The sequence below is a fragment of the Eumetopias jubatus genome, unplaced genomic scaffold, assembly GCF_037043125.1.
Source record: "Eumetopias jubatus isolate StellerSeaLion01/CBP00866 unplaced genomic scaffold, mEumJub1_p1.0 scaffold_10, whole genome shotgun sequence".
Taxonomy (NCBI): Eukaryota; Metazoa; Chordata; class Mammalia; order Carnivora; family Otariidae; genus Eumetopias; species Eumetopias jubatus.
This window is the reverse complement of record NW_028274816.1, coordinates 100174006-100190506: the sequence shown is the minus strand read 5'-3', so window position 1 is coordinate 100190506 and position 16501 is coordinate 100174006. Positions and strand designations below refer to the sequence as shown.

At 43.6% G+C, this 16501-nt stretch overlaps 1 protein-coding gene across 2 annotated transcripts in view; it reads left to right on the top strand.

Moving 5' to 3' along the window:
- The first annotated feature begins 2646 nt into the window (after positions 1-2646).
- Positions 2647-16501, top strand: part of DBF4B (DBF4B-CDC7 kinase regulatory subunit) — a 31230-nt gene continuing 17375 nt past the window's right edge. For both annotated transcript variants that reach the window (XM_088028237.1, XM_028092826.2), the window contains exons 1-3: positions 2647-2823; positions 3310-3375; positions 14317-14471. In XM_088028237.1, the coding sequence (XP_087884363.1) occupies positions 3342-3375; positions 14317-14471 (189 nt within the window). In that variant the 5' untranslated portion in view covers positions 2647-2823; positions 3310-3341. The remainder of the gene's footprint in view (positions 2824-3309; positions 3376-14316; positions 14472-16501) is intronic.

Genomic DNA, 16501 nt, shown 5'->3' with positions numbered 1-16501 from the left:
GATTTTCACTGGGTTTCTGTGGTACTGGAATTTGGGAGCAACTTGCTTGGGCTTTTCTGTCTCCGTATCTCTTGTGAGGTTGCAGTCTTCAGAAAGCTTGGCTAGGGCTGAACCATCTCCTTGCAAGATGGCTCAATCACATTAGTGGTTAAGTTGGTGCTGGCTGTTAGCAGGAAGACTCCATGCCTCTCCGTCTCCACAAGAGCCTCTCCACAGGCATACTTGAGAGTCCTCATGTCATGATTGCTGGCTTCTCCCACAGCAAGTGATCCAAGAAACAGCAATACAGATGTTGAAATGTTTTATAACCCAGCCTCAGAAATGGCGCATTGTTCTTTCCCCAATATTCTATTGGTACATAGCCCTATTTGATGTGGTCGTGACTGCCAGGAGATGTATGCCCTTGCAGGCCATCTTGGGAGACTGGCTACCACAATGTTTCAGCGGCTGATTTTATTTTATTTTATTTTATTTTTTAAAGATTTATTTATTTGAGAGAGCGAGAATGAGAGAGAGAGAGAGTACATGAGAGGGGAGAGGGTCAGAGGGAGAAGCAGGCTCCTCGCGGAGCAGGAAGCCCGATGCGGGACTCAATCCCAGGACTCCGGGATCATGACCTGAGCTGAAGGCAGTCGTTTAACCAACTGAGCCACCCAGGCGCCCTCAGCGGCTGATTTTAGGCAACAGGCTTGAACAGTGGAAACCTGAGTAAGGTAGAAGGGCCCACAGTGACTCCAACCCCCTGGCTAATACAGACAGGCCCAGGGGACCCACCTCAAACTATCCGTAGGCCCTAACTAACAAATGGGCTACTTACAACCGGGCACAGGTACCAAAAAATGGAAAATTCCGTATGTTCCCATACCTGCTCACCTTCCCTCTTGAAAAACAGCCCCCACCCATAGCAGGCCATCTCTCCTTTGTGGCCTGCCCGCTGCTCACTTGGGGTGTATTCGATAAATTTCTATCTCCTTTGTTCTGCCTCACATGAATGCTGTCACTGCCCGTGCCACTGGCTTCCACCTGATTGAGTCACCCCACATTTGGGGACCCCCATCCAATAGGGACAGACACCACAAATGTGGGTATTTTTAAATTTAAGTTTATAAATGTAAAAGTATTTTATATATTTGTATATATATTTAGAAAATAAAATATGTGATATTTACATTAGAAATTAAAGCTTAAAAATATTGTTCATAGGGGCACCTAGGTGGTTCAGTCAGTTGGGCATCCAACTCCTGGTTTCAGCACAGGTCATGATCTCAGGGTCCTGAGATCGAGCCCCAAATCCAGATCCATGCTCCCCAGGGAGTCTACCTAAAGATTCTACCCCTCTGCCCGCCCCCAACCACATGCGCGCATTCATGTGTGCAACTGCTTGCCCTCTCTCTCAAATGAATAAATAAATCTTTTTTAAAAAATGTATATTGTTGGGACGCCTGGGTGGCTCAGTCAGTTAAGCATCTGACTCTTGGTTTCAGCTCAGGTCATGATCTCAGGGTCTTGGGATTGAGCCCTGAGTCTGGCTCCCTGCTCAGCAGGGAGTCTGCTTGCCTCACTCTCCCTCTGCCCCCCCCCTTCACGGGCTGTCTCTCTCTCAAATGAATAAATAAAAATTTTTGTCTTGAGCAACTGAGTGGATTGTATGACATGTACTGAGATGGACAATAGGTGGGTTTTTTGAGGGGTGGGTGAGTGAAACAAATGTTCTGTTTTGAACATATTAAGCCTGAGGTGCCCATTAGACATCCAAATAGAAATGTTCAGTAGCCATTTGAGTATATAAGTCTGGAGATCAAGGGAGAGGTCAGAGCTTGAGATAGAAATTCTGCAGGCATTAACATAGAGCTATAGTAAAGCCAAGGAGCTGAATGAGATCTCCTAGTGAGAAAGTGTTAATATGGAAGAGAAGAGGGCTAAGGGCTAAAAGCCTCGGCATGCTGCAACATTTATGGGTGAAACAATGGCTTTGGATCCAGCAAACGAGATTGAGGAACCATTGAGGGAAGGTGAAAACTGGTAGAAATAGAAGCAGAATGAAGAAATTGGCTCAAGAAGTAGGGAATAGTCTGTTGCAATGTTCTAGAAGTCAGATAGGCTGAGTATAGCAAAATGACCGTAGGATTGGGAACGTGGAAGTTAGAGCTGACCTGGACAGGTCCAGTTTTAGTGGAGAGGTGAGGATCAAAGGCTAATTACATGAGTTGGGGAAAAGATGGGAAGTGAAGAATGGAGCACCTCTTTTGAGAAATTATTTTGTTGGGTGGGTAACAAAGACGTGAAGATGAAATAATGTGTACGTGAATTTTTCTTTTTCTTTTTTTTTTGGTAAATTGTCAATGCTCTATAAGTGATAGGCTTGTTTTGTTATTTATTATCTAACTCCCAGGAATTTCCAACCTGCTCAGTGTGAAGAATCACTAAGACTAGGCTACCACTAGTCCCCAACTTCCCGTCTATTAAGGCGCAGGGTACCTCCACCCAATGACAAGCCAAGAAATGAAGAGACGGATGGAGAAAGCGGAAATAAAAAGGAAGGGGTAAAGAAAGATTTGCTGAGTTAACATTGACCTCGCAGGGCCACCGTAGGGCAGACCCTAAAAAGCTATTACGCTCTTTTAGGGGGCGGAGCCGACAGGAAATTTAAACCGAAGCCGCGGCCGAGGGCGCCTGGAGACTGATAATGTACTCGTGGAACTTCCGTCGGCGCTCGGACGTCTGAAATCGCTCATGGAGCCCGCGAATATAACGCGGAGGCCTTGAGGAAGGAGTACGGAGGCCGAGAAGGAGCCGAGAACTTGAGGAGGGAGCCAGGCAAGGGTACGGATGCCGGGAAGGGGAAGATGGGGTAAGAAGGTAGGCGGAAGGGGTCGTGAGAGCGTAGAGAGGCTAAGGGCTGGGGAAGGTGCGCGAGAACTGGGGAGCAGATAGGTGCAGGAGCTGAGGAGGGTAGAGGGGCCGGGAAGGGCTCCCAGGAATTGAGGAGGCCGAGGTCTCAAGGGGGTGGAGGGACTGAGGGGACAAGAACCTGGAGTGGGGCACGGGAATTGAAATGTACAAGGGTGACCAAGAAGCCGTGGAAGTTGAGGGCGCAGAGTCCTAGTGGGGGCTGTGGGACCGAGGGACAAGAACCTTGAAGGAGGCGCGGGAGGTGAGATGGGATGTGGATTGGGATGGAGTTGAGGCTGGCTGTACCCGGGAGCCGCGCGGGGGATTGTGCGGGAATTGGGAGGCGGGGGGGGGGGGAGGGGATGATAGAAGGTCGAAGGCTAATGAAGGTGGTCCTGCTGTTTTGTCCTTTCTCAGGCGACGGCAGATTCTCTGAGCTGCAGAGTTCTATGGCGGAGAGTAGGCTCCGGGCTTCGGACCTAGGTAGGTAACAGGTCAGAACTAGGGATGCGAGGTCGAAGTTGCTACTCCTGCACCAGAGCACTTGGGATGGAAAGGTCGAGAAATGTTAGCGCTATTGGGGTTTTCTAATTTCTTAGTGGTTTTGAGTGTGTGTATATGGTGGGATGTCATGAAATCATTTAGGAATTCATGTTAAATGTCAAATAAGAGCTTTCAGTCTGATATTATGAACAAGATTAGCAGATGGGGAGTCAGGATAGAGTACCTTATTAAGCCCACATTCATGGTTATTTTTACCATAAACTCACCGAAATAGATAAGTATTTCAGCACATGCTCACTTCCCTCAATATTCCCCCTCCCACTTCTTCTTTTTCTTTTTTTCTTTAAGATTTTATTCATTTACTTGACAGAGAGAGAGATAGAGAAAGGGAACACAAGCAGGGGGAGTGGGAGAGGAAGAAGCAGGCTTCCCGCTGAGCGGGGAGCCCGATGCGGGGCTCGATCCCAGGACCCTGGGATCATGACCTGAGCCGAAGGCAGACGCCTAATGACTGAGCCACCCAGGCGCCCCTCTCCTCCTCCCACTTCTTTCAGTATCTTCTAGTTTTAGTTTTGGATTGTTACAGATAACAGGCTTTGGTTGTTGCCTTTGAACCGGTAATACACTTTACTAGGTTACCTACTCTTCCTTTGCTGGAGAACTTTTCTCCAAGAAGGTTTTCAAAAGGGGACTTTATGGGATAAACTTTCTGAGGCTTGTATGCCTGAGAATATCTTGATTTCACCGTTGTGTTAAAATTCTTGAGTCAAAGTTCTTTTCCTTCAGCACAGTGAAAAATGGTATTTTCTTCCTGCAAAAAGTAGAGCCTGTTGATAATTGATGTTGGTCTGATTCTTGTTCCTTTGTAAGTGACCTGCTTTTTTCATTAGAACATTTTAGATGATTCTCTTTATATTTGTTCTTAAAATTCACTGTAGTATGACTATGTGAATTTTAGAGGGTTTAATTTATTTATTACAGTTTTACGGTTACATAATTTTAAAAGGAGGCCAGGTCTCCCCTGGCCTCTCTCTCTCTCACACACCTAGAGTTGGAGTTGTTCCTCCTGATTGCCACTCCCGAGGGTGCCACTGTTTACAGTTGTTTTCACTATTTCTTCTAGTATTTACCTACTTATTTCTAAATAACATGCTCATACTGCTTTTGTTGTTTTCAACTTAAATTATATCTATTGACTTCCTAGCATGGAAAATATTTTTTCTGTTTCCCCACTTACCTGCAGCGTGCGCGCACACACACACACACACACACACACACACACACACACACACACAATTTTCCTCCTCTTCTCTCCTCCCAGTGTATATGAAGTTTTGGTTTGTTTTTTTTTTTAAGTAGGCTCTACGCCCAGAATAGAGCCCAACATGGGCCCAAACTCATGGCCCTCAGATAGACCTGGGCTGAGATCAACCCACTGAGCCACCCCAGCGCCCCTATACTTAGTCATTTTTGATTGGTCATTTATTTATTTGCATTATCATTTTTATGGTTATTTACAGATGACCCATGTAGCAAAGTAGGAAATATGCTTCATTTTCTATGAATGATCACCAATTCATGTCCATATTCTACCAGAATTATAAACCTTCCCTCAATACCTTCAAGCTCATCAAAGAATCCATCAGTTTCTTCTTTGTCTGGAAGACATACCTTCTGAAACCATTTTCCTAGTCTTCAGTGTGGTCCAGCTATGTGTAGGCTTGTTGCACTGATTTCATCCTAGAATCTCCCTTCATCATTCTATGGATTTCCCTTTGCTTTTTTTCCTGGGTAGGATCCCCTACATTCCAAATTCCTATTTTCTTCTCTCTTCATTTACTTCCTCATTTTGGTAGAGCACAACTTCTAATATAGCTTCCTGAGAAAGGGTACATGACAGATAAATTTTTCAAGACCTCCAGGTCTGATAATTCTTTACTTTTTTTTTTTTAGATTTTATTTATTTATTTGAGAGAGGGAGAGAGAGCATGAGTGGTGGGGGGTGAGGGGGGCAGGGGCAGAGGGAGAAGAAGAAGCAGGCTCCCTGCTGACCAGTGACCAGGGAGCCTGATGTGTGGCTCGATCCCAGGACCCTGAGATCATGACCTGAGCTGAAGGCAAACACTTAACCCACTAAGCCACTCAGGCGCCCTGACAATTCTTTATTCTACTTTACATTTGAATGATAGTTCAGCTAAAGATCATTTTTCCCCAGAATTTTGAAGACATATTCCACTTTTATTAAGTGTACAAATCGTTTTGTTTTAATTTTTAATTCCAGTATAATTAACATCCAGTGTTATATTAGTTTCAAATGTACAATATAGTGTACAATATAGTGATTCAACCACTTTCCACTTCTTGTAGCTTCCAGTATACTATGGCAAAGTCTGATGCTGTAAATATTTCTACCTTCCTCCTGAACACAATAAGCACCTAGACTGGCCTGTCTCTGAACCACCCCTGCCCCCATCTAGCAACAATATGATTATTGTCTGTCTTTTTTTTTTTTTTACTTCCAAATTAGTCATTGTTATTGTTGTTTTATACAGTCAGTGATTGTTTAGATTTATACATATTTTTGCCAAATTTTTGGCATTTCAGTCCTTCTGGGTCTAGCTTCCTTCATCCCAAAGTACACCTCTGCGAAGTCCTTTAGTAGGAAGTGGTTGGGGATAAATGGGTTTTCTTTGTTTGAAAAATGCCTTCAGTGTTCTTTGTTGAAAAATGGGTGGCTTAGTCGGTTAAGCATTAGATTCTTGACTCTTGGTTTCAGCTGAGGTCATGATCTCATGATTGTGGATTGAGCCCAGTGTCTGGCTCCATGCTGTGTATGGATCCTGCTTAGGATTCACTCCCTCTCCCTGGATCCCTCCCCTGCCCTCAAAAAAAAAAAGGAAAAAAAAGAAAGAAAGATGCCTTTATTTTGCCCTTGCTCTTGAATAATTGTTCAGTCAGATATAAAATTCTAAGTTGACATTTATTTTAAATACTGATTTTAGTGAAATAAAGCATTTAATAATTTAAGTAATTATTTTGTAGTCTATATCTGATCATTCTATTTGAAGTTCCTGGGGATCTAATTTTGCTGTCTCTTATTTCTAATGATTCTGACCCACAGTGGTTTGTTTCCTTCATGTGTTTTATAATGTCGGAGGGTGAGTTAATGTTTGATGATGCTATTTCTGAGGAAATTCTTGGAACCCTGAGCTAAGCTGTCAACCTCTAGAATTGCTTTGCATTTGGTTATTTAAAGTATGCCAAAGATGTTATGAGCTGGAATTATTTTTTACTTTACTTTCTCTGATGGTGGTGGTAATGGGTTCTTAGACCACATAAGTAATGTGAATTTGAATTCCAAATTCTTGGGAGGCCTATGGTTATGAGTTCTCAGAGAAGACTTTTGTCATGCAGAGCCCAGGCTAATATAGACAGTATTCCCCTTTTGTCTCTTTCAGTGGGTAGATTATTTTCTGATTTACCTTTTCTCCTAGATTCATGCAGGATTTCTCAATTCTAACTCCCCCCTTTAGGCAGGTATAAAACCTTATCTCCTGGGCCCATCTGACTCATCAATCCCAAACCCTTTTCTTTTAAGCCCACAGACTCCCTCAGGGCAGTCAGCATTAGCTTTCACCACTGTGGTTCTGTTTTCTCATCATTCAGGACATTTGTGGGGTCCTCTTATTTATTTATTTTGTGAACTTAGCAGTTAGATGGGTTTGGTGTTTATATTTTAGCTAGTATTTTTAGATATTTTGTATTAGGAAGGCTTTTAAGTTACTGGTCTCCCATATGGCCTGAAATGAAGCCAAAATCCTCTTTCTCCTTAATGTCCTGAAATTTCTTGACAGTGTGCCCTGATGTGGGACTTTTTTCATTCGTGGAGCTGGCACTTGGTGGAGACTTTCAATCTGGAAACTCATTTTCTTTCGTTCCGGAAGTTGTTAGCGTTATTTCTGTAAGATTCATCCCCTCCATTTTCTTTCTTTTCTATTTCTGGAACTTTGTATTGTTCAGATATTGGATCTTATGGACTGATTCTTTGGTTTTCCTGTCTTTCTCTCCCACTTTCCACCTGTTTGTCTTTTGTTCTCTTCTCTGGAGGATTTCTTCAACTTAACTTCCAATCATTATATGAAATTTATTTCTCTAAGATTTCTCAGTTCCTAAAAGGTTTTTCTTCTTTGTGGTTTCCTTTTTTATAGTTGTCTATGTGTTTATGGAAGGCAGTGCATTCCTTTATCTCTCTGAAATATTTGTGGTATTTCTTTGTTCTGTTTTCTTCTGCTTTCCTGTATTGTCTCTGTTTCCTCTAAGGTCTTTTTTCCATTTGTTTGGTAGTCAGATTTCTTGTTAAAAGCTTTCATTTTTCTTCTTCTTTTTTTTAAGATTTTATTTATTTGACAGAGAGGGAACACAAGCAGGGGAAGTGGGAGAGGGAGAAACAGGCTTCCCGCTGAGCAGGGAGCCCGATGTGGGGCTCGATCCCAGGACCCTGGGATCATGACCTGAGCCGAAGGCAAGGCAAACGCTTAACTGACTGAGCCACCCAGGCGCCCCATCTTCTTCTTTTTTAGAAGCTTTCTTTAAATATCTGATGATCTTTGATTACCCATTTTTATTTAAAAGCAAGGCAATAAAATGCCAATTGGAAGGGGTTGTCAGCGGTAGACTTGATTGTAGGTAATCAGGCTGGAACCTGGCAATTTTGACGGGTGTCTTATAGCTCAGGCTCCCATAACAAAACATCATAGACTGAGCGGTTTAAACAACAGACATTTATTTCTCCTATTACTGGAGACTGGTGGTCCAAGGTGCCAGTAGATTCAGTTCTTGGTGAGGGCTCTCTTCCTGCCTTGCACATGGCTACCATCTCACTATGTGTTCACATGACCTCTTCTTTATGTACTCATGGATGGAGAGAGCGAAAGCTCTGGTCTCTTTTCTTATAAGGACACCAGCCCCTTAGCGCTGGGCCGGGGGGGACACTCTACCTCATGATCTCACCTAAACCTAACTACCTTCCAAGGGCCACATCTCCTACTACTATCACACTGGGGGTTATAAGTATTGGTGGTCAGCATTCTGGGAGCTCCATAGGGGAAGAGGTTTACAGGTCTCATGGTTCAGTATGTAGATATCCTCTTAATCTTCTGTGTTTTCACTGGGGCTTATCCCTGCTCTCACCTGTGCCCCATTTCCTCTAGTCCAGGGAACTTTTATACTCAGCGCTATTGACATTTAGGGTCAGATAATTCCTTTGTAGGGGGTTATCCTGTGCCCTGTAAGATGTGAAGCTGCATTCCTGGCTTCTACTGGCTAGAAGCACACCCCCACCCACTTGTGACCACCAAAAATGTTTCCACCAAAATCTCCCCCAGAGAAGAACCTTTGCTGGAGCCTGCTGCTGGGGTGGGAGAGGGTTCTGGGTGCCCTGCTATCCGTTCCTTGTAAAGGCTTTCTGATAGCCTCTTTCTCAGCCCCTGTCTTCTTTTTTTTTTTTTAAGATTTTTTTTTTTTATTCCATTTATTTGACAGAGAAACAGCGAGAGAGGGAACACAAGCAGGGGGAGTGGGAGAGGGAGAAGCAGGCTTCCCGCCGAGCAGGGAGTCCGATGCGGGGCTCGATCCCAGGACCCTGGGACCATGACCTGAGCCGAAGGCAGACACTTAATGACTGAGCCCCCCAGGTGCCCCTCTCAGCCCGTCTTGCACTCTAGCCTTCTCTCTCTGGTCCCTCCAGGTGCGGGCCTTTCAGCTCCAGCTTGCTTCTTGCTGGCTTCAGATGCCACTTTCTCTGGCTCCTGCCTGCTTTCCACTCACCCATGTGCTTTCCAGCTTCCACAATTCAGTGGCCTCCCTCTTGCCTATTGTCATCTTCCTGCCAGTGTCTTTGTCCATTTTTATTCTTTCTCTCGTTTTAGCGGCATTTGGGGAGAGAACAGAAGTTCTTGTATTCACCCTCCACATGCATTCAGAAACCCGCACCATTATTTCTTCAAATATTTTCTTCTCTGTATTCTGTTTTTCTTTCCCTTTGCAGCCCCTCTGTGATGTTGCTCCCATTGCTGTTTCTGTCCTCTGCCTTAATGTCTCGCTTGTCCACTTCTTTATCTCTTCCTGATGCCTTCTGGAAGAGTTCCTCCACCTGAGCCTCCAACTCACACTATGTTGCAAGATTTAACTCACCTATTGAGGGTTTGGGTTTTTTCTTTTTCATTCTTCACTTTAAAATAATTTCAGACCGGGGCGTCTGGGTGGCTCAGTGGGTTGAGTGTCTGACTCTTGGTTTCGGCTCAGGTCATGATTTCAGGGTCATAAGATCGAGCCCCACATCAGGCCCCACACTTACTGGGGAGCCTGCTTGAGATTCTCTCCTGCCACCACCCCGCTCACGCTCCCTTTCTCAAATAAATAAATATTTAATAATAATAATAATAATTTCAGACTTAACACAAACATTTCAAAAACAGTCAAGGGGTTGGGGGATGGTGGGACAGAGGGAGAGTGAATCTTAAGCAGGCTCCATGTCCAGCCAGTTTTGTGGCTCCATCTCACAACCCCAAGATCATGACCTGAGCCGAAGTCAAGAGTAGGATGCTTAACCTAACTGCACCACCCGAATGCCCCACCCTTTTTTTAAATTAATGTATTTTTTATTTTAAGTAGGCACATGCCCAACATGGGGCTTGAATTCATGACCTTGAGATCAAGAGCTGCACTGTCCACCAACTGAGCCAGCTGGTGCCCCTCATTGCTCATTTTTAGTTGGATTATTTATCTTTTTATTATATGAGGGTTTTTTTAAGTACTGTATTTTTCATGTCATTTATCTCCAATTCTTTACCTGCTGTTCCTGTTTTATATTTCCAGTATTCTCCCTTTTTTTTTATTATGTTATGTTAGTCACCATTCATTATATCTTTAGTTTGTGATGTAGTGTTCCATGATTCATTGTTTGCGTATCACACCCAGTGCTCCATGCAAGACGTGCCCTCCTTAATACCCATCACCGGGCTAACCCATCCCCCCACCCTCCAGTATTCTCCCTTTTTTGAAGTGATTTATTATACTTTAAAATTCTTTTCTCTGTCTGATCCATTACTTATGACAGATAAACAACCTGTACCAGAGAAAACATCTTTTATAGTACTTGCTTTCTTTAGTTGCCTCATATTTTCTTATAAGCCCATGTCCCCTGGAGACAGCCACTCCGATTGGTAACGTACTTCTGGGACGCAGATGCAAAAGCCTCGACCCTGTCATCTGCCCTTCCACTGAGTGTCGGGACTGAGGGTGGGACAGTAGAGAAAACCGACCCCTAGGTGGAGAGCCCCTGGTTCCAACATGGGCTCAGTCACTCCCTGTTTGCAGCAAGTCTGTGCCCTTCCAGTTCACACACCGTGCCTTGTGCTATTCGTTGTCAAGAGCTGTCTCCTTGAGTTGTAATTACCTAACTCACCAGACGGATAGAGGGTCAGGAGGGAGGTTCATTCAGATGCCAGCCAGCTCACGGTCCCCTTCTCCTACACATGTGCGTATTCACGCTGAGCTCGGCTCAGGCACTGCCTCGATGTGACCCATACAGCATAAGTAGAAAGCACTCCCCAGTCTGTCATCCTGGCACCCTTCTGCTCTGGGCTTGCTGTCCCCCGGCCCCCAGTGTCCAGGTCTGGCATCCGTCTCATTCCTCCTCACTTCCATGGCTTCCCTAGGATTCGTTTCTGTGGAGAAAGTCTGGGCCTTGTGTATTTATCATCTTGTTTAGGAGTCTAAAGGACTAGTTCTGAGAGAGCTCTCTATATAAGTATGGAATTAGGTTGTACACCTGAAACTAGTAACAGTGTTGTATGTTATTTATACTTCAATAAAAAAAGAAAGAAAAGAAAAGCCAGCCTTCTGGAGAAGTTGGCATTGGGGAGGGATCCAGAATGGCTACAGTTAGAATAATGCCCCAGGCTGACATTCAGCGGGTATCCCTCGTATGGCTAAATCAGATATTTCTGGCCAGTCTCCATACAGAGTGATTGGTGCAGGTTAAGTATTTGAATATCCCCCCCCAATACCGTTACCTGACACAATTTGCAGTGTTTGATTTACTCCGTATGGACTGTCCAAGGGAGATGGGTACTAATTGTTACCACTATTTCAGAAGTGAAGAGATAGAGATTTGGAGACACTAAGAGAGATTGTGATTTGCCCAGTGTTACACAGCTAGTAAGAAGCAGAGGCAGGGACTCACAACAGAAGTCTTCTCTGTAAAATGCTAAGCTGACTTTCCAGTATTTTCTGGCTCTGTACCTAGGACTTTCAGGAAGAGGGAGGTTTAGGGGGCCAGAAGTTAAGTGCCTGAAGGTCAGGCGCTGGCTGAGGACAGGAGAGCAGGCTCTGGTTTTATGGGAATGATACTGATACATAAGTCAAAATCTCTTCCCTAAATAATTCCCAGTCTAATGGGGAGTCCAGAGGTTCACCCTGAAGGAATAAACAAGAATATGAAGCTGAAAATACCACGAGGACAGACAATAAGTCTATCTGGAACTCAGAATAAGAAAAACACCATCTTACAAGGGCAAGCAGGGTTTAACTGAGCAGGTCCAACTGAGAGACTGACAGGGCAGTAGATAGCAGTGATGCAGGAATTCGTGGAATCAAAGAGTTTTAGAAGATTTATAAAAATAGGGGCACCTGGGTAGCTCAGTGGTTAGGCATCTGCCTTTGGCTTGGGTCATGATCCCAGGATCCTGGGATCGAGCCCTGCAACGGGCTCCCTGCTCAGCAGGAAGCCTGCTTCTCCCTCTCCCACTCCCCCTGCTTGTGTTCCTGCTCTCGCTGTCTCTGTCTGTGTCAAATAAATAAATAAAATCTAAAAAAAAAAAAAAAAAAAGATTTATAAAAATATCTGATCCAGGGGTGCCTGGGTAGTTCAGTCGGTTAATTGCCTTCGGCTCAGGTTATGATCCCAGGGTCCTGGGATCCAGTCCCACAACCGGGGGGGTCCCTGCTTAGCAGGGTGTCTGCTTCTCCCTCTCCCCCTCCCCCTGCTCATGCTCACTGTCTTTCTCTCTCTCTCTCTCTGTCAAATAAATAATAAATAAAGTCTTTAAAAAAAAATAAAATTCAGCAGTTTTACTCTCTTGGTATTGACTGTTCCGGGTCCATTTTTTTCAAGTATGTGACAAACTCTTTGAATTTGTTAGTTTCAAATATATTTTTTTATTTCAGGGAAGTTTTCTTCAGTTATGCTTTTTAGTATTCTGGGGATTTTTTGTTTTATTTTTTTGTGTTTAAGAACTCTTATTGGGGCGCCTGGGTGGCTCAGTCATTGAGCATCTGCCTTCGGCTCAGGTCATGATCCCAGGGTCCTGGGATCGAGCCCCGCATCGGGCTCCCTGCTTGGCGGGGGGCCTGCTTCTCCCTCTCCCACTCCCCCTGCTTGTGTTCCCTCTCTCGCTGTGTCTCTGTCAAATAAATAAAATCTTTAAAAAAAAAAAAGAACTCTTATTATCTGTATGTTAGACTTCTTTGCCTGTCTTCAGTGTTTGTCACATTCTCTTGAATCCTTTTTTATCTCTTCAAGTTTTAACATTTTATTGTGAAAGTTTTCAACCCTGCAACAAAGTCAAAAGAATTCCACACCAAGCATGTAGACACACCATTTAGTTTTATCATTGATGTTTTAATATACTTATTTTATCCTGATCAATTTTTAATCCATTTTATTTATTTATTTATTTATTTTAAGATTTTATTTATTTATTTGACAGAGAGAGACACAGCAAGAGAGGGAATACAAGCAGGGGGAATGGGAGAGGGAGAAGCAGGCTTCCCACCGAGCAGGGAGTCTAGTGTGGGGCTTGATCCCAGGACCCTGGGATCATGACCTGAGCCAAACACAGTCGCTTAATGACTGAGCCACGCAGGCGCCCCTATCCATTTTATTTTTGATACATTTCAAGTAATTTATAGACAGTAGTACCTTTCCCTATAAATAGTTCAGTATGCATTTCATTGACCAGAATTCCATATTTATTTATAGTTTTTTCCTTTTAATGTAAAATTTATATTCAATGAAATGCACAATTCTCAAGATTATATTCGCTGAGGGTTTGAGGGGTTTCTTTTTAGCTTTATTGAGATATAATTTACATACTATAAAATTCATTTGTTGTAAGTGTATGCTTTCGGTGATTTTTTTGTTAATTTACAGAGTTATGCAGCTAACACACCAGGCTAATTTTAGAATATTTTCATCACCCCGAAAAGAACCTCATGCCCATTTTCAGTCACTCCTTATTCCTCCCACCCTCAGCCTTTAAGTGATCACTGATCTAATTTCTGTCTATATTTTCCTTTTCTGGACATTTCATATAAATGCAGTCATATGTGGTCTTTTGTATCTGGCTTTTCTAATTGAGCATGTGTTTGAGGTTCAGCATCCTAGTTGTGGCCAGTGTTGGTGGCTAAATTTTTTTTATTGCCCAATAAAATTACATTGAATGGATATACCACATTCCACTTACCGTTTTATTTACATGTGAATTATTTCCTATTGGCCAAATGAACCGTGCTGTATAAGTTTTTATCTGGACATACTCTTTCATTTCTTCAGGGTATATGCCTAGGAGCGGAATTGCAGGGTCATGTGTTAACTTAATGTTTAGCATTTTGAAAAACTACCGAACTGTTTCCGCAAGTGGCTGCACCATTTTACATTCCCACCATCCATGTATGAGGGTTCTGGTTTCTCCACATCTGAGCTTCGTGAGGGCGGGAATGCTAGTCTCAGATTCATCTTTATGTGCCCAGGGCCTACCTGGGGCACACCACGCAGAGGCTGTTGATGAGCATCGCTTGGCTCGCAGGACTCTCTTAGCCCATGCTTCTCACTTTGTTCCTTTTCTCCTTCCTTTCTAGGGACTCAGCTGGGAGTTTCCAGTTGTCTGGAAAAATGCCAGAAGAGCTCACCAGATGCTGGGAGGCAGCCCTTCTCTGGAAAGTCCTTTTATCTGGATCTGCCTGCCGGCAAAAGTCTCCAGTTTTTGACGGGGGCCATCCAGCAGTTCGGTGGGGTATGTAACCTGCCTCCAACCCGTGATGTCATGTGCCTTTGTGAGTTATAGGGCACGAGCTGGAGAGGGATTCTGTCTGTGATTTCCAGGTATTTTCAGTGGGACGGCTACATTTTCCAAAGCCACCCTTTTTAAAATAAAGTTAGGGACGCCTGGGTGGCTCAGTTGGTTGAGCGTCTGCCTTTGGCTCGGGTCGTGATCTCAGGGTCCTGGGATCGAGCCCCACATCAGGCTCCCTGCTCAGCGGCAAGTCTGCTTCTCCCTCTCCCTCTGTGATCTGTCTTGCTCTCACTGTCTTTCAAATAAATAAAAAAAATTTTAAAGTAAAATAAAGTTAAAATTTTTCCCAGTTAGAAAAAATATTATCTGTTCATTTTAGAAATTTTGTAGAATGTGGAACTGCGCCAAGTGAAAACCATCATTTTGATATATTTTCTTCTGGATTCTTTTCTCTCTTTCACAGCTTTATTGAGATGTAATTCATATACCATACAGTTCACCCATTTAAAGTGTACAACTCAATGGTTTTTAATGAGAGGTACCTGGGTGGCTCAGTTGGTTAAGCAGCTGCCTTCGACTCGATCATGATCTCAGGGTCCTGGGATCCAGCCCTGCATCAGGCTCCCACTCAGCAGGGAGTCTGCTTCTCCCTATCCCTCTCCCTCTGTGCTCTCTCTCTTTATCTCTCAAATAAATAAAATGGTTTTGTTTTGTTTTTTTTTTATTTTTTGACAGAGAGAGACAGCGAGAGAGGGAACACAAGCAGGGGGAGTGGGAGAGGGAGAAGCAGGCTTCCCTGCCGAGCAAGGAACCTGATGTGGGGCTTGGTCCCAGGACCCTGGGACCATGACCTGAGCCGAAGGCAGACGCTAAACGGCTGAGCCACTCAGGTGCCCCAATAAAATGGTTTTTTTTAATGGCTTTTAGTGTATTCACAGAGATATGTAAGCTATGTGAATACACAGTCAATTTTAGAACATTTTCATCACCCCAGAAAAGAAGCCCTACCCATTGTCAGTCACTCCCAATTTTTCCTCAACACCCCCAACCTGGGTAAACATTCATCTACTTCTGTCTCTATTCTTTTTCCCTTTTTAAAATTTTATTTTTATTTTTTTATTTTTTATTTTTTTAGAGTGGGGTGGGAGAGAGAGAATCTTAAGCAGACCCCATGCCCAGTACAGAGCCCCACACTGGGCTCTATCTCCCAACACTGAGCTCATGACCTGAGGTGAAATGAAGAGTCAGACGCTGAACCAACAGAGCTACCCAGGTGCCCCATTCCTTTATTTTTTATGCTCATTTTCTGTGTAGCTATGTGATCATGAATACATGTTTGATTACCAGCTTTTTGCCCACTATCTTAAAGCATTAGCACTTTTCTATCTTTATTGTCCCTCATATACATTATTTCTAATGAGAATATAATATTTTTGAGTGGATTATTAGTTTACTTAATTGTTACCCTATGGACATTGAGATTATTTCTAAATTTTAGCTCTTTCAAATAACACTGGTAAAAAGAACTTTGGGTAAAGGGCGCCTGGGTGGCTCAGTTGGTTAAGCGACTGCCTTTGGCTCAGGTCATGATCCTGGAGTCCCAGGATCGAGTCCCACATCGGGCTCCCTGCTCAGCGGGGAGTCTGCTTCTCCCTCTGACCCTCTTCCCTCTCGTGCTCTCTGTCTCATTCTCTCTCTCTCAAATAAATAAATAAAATCTTTAAAAAAAAAATTTGGGTAAAAAGCATTTGCCGTGTTTGAGTCCTTTAAAATATTTGTAAGGCATGGGTGTCAATGTAGTACTCTTAGTAAGCGGTGTTTAGAAAATAGGATGATAGTGTTTGGCCCCAAAGAGGCGGGCAGCTGGGGAAATGACTTGAATAAGCTTGCAATGCAGAGGATTGTCAAAGGAACAGAAGCTCAGGGATATGGAAACTCAGCAGTGGAGAATGTACCAAATGATGATTATACACCCAAACTGGCCCCAAATTACCTTTTGAACTTTTAGTCTGTTCTGTCATTTAGCCTTT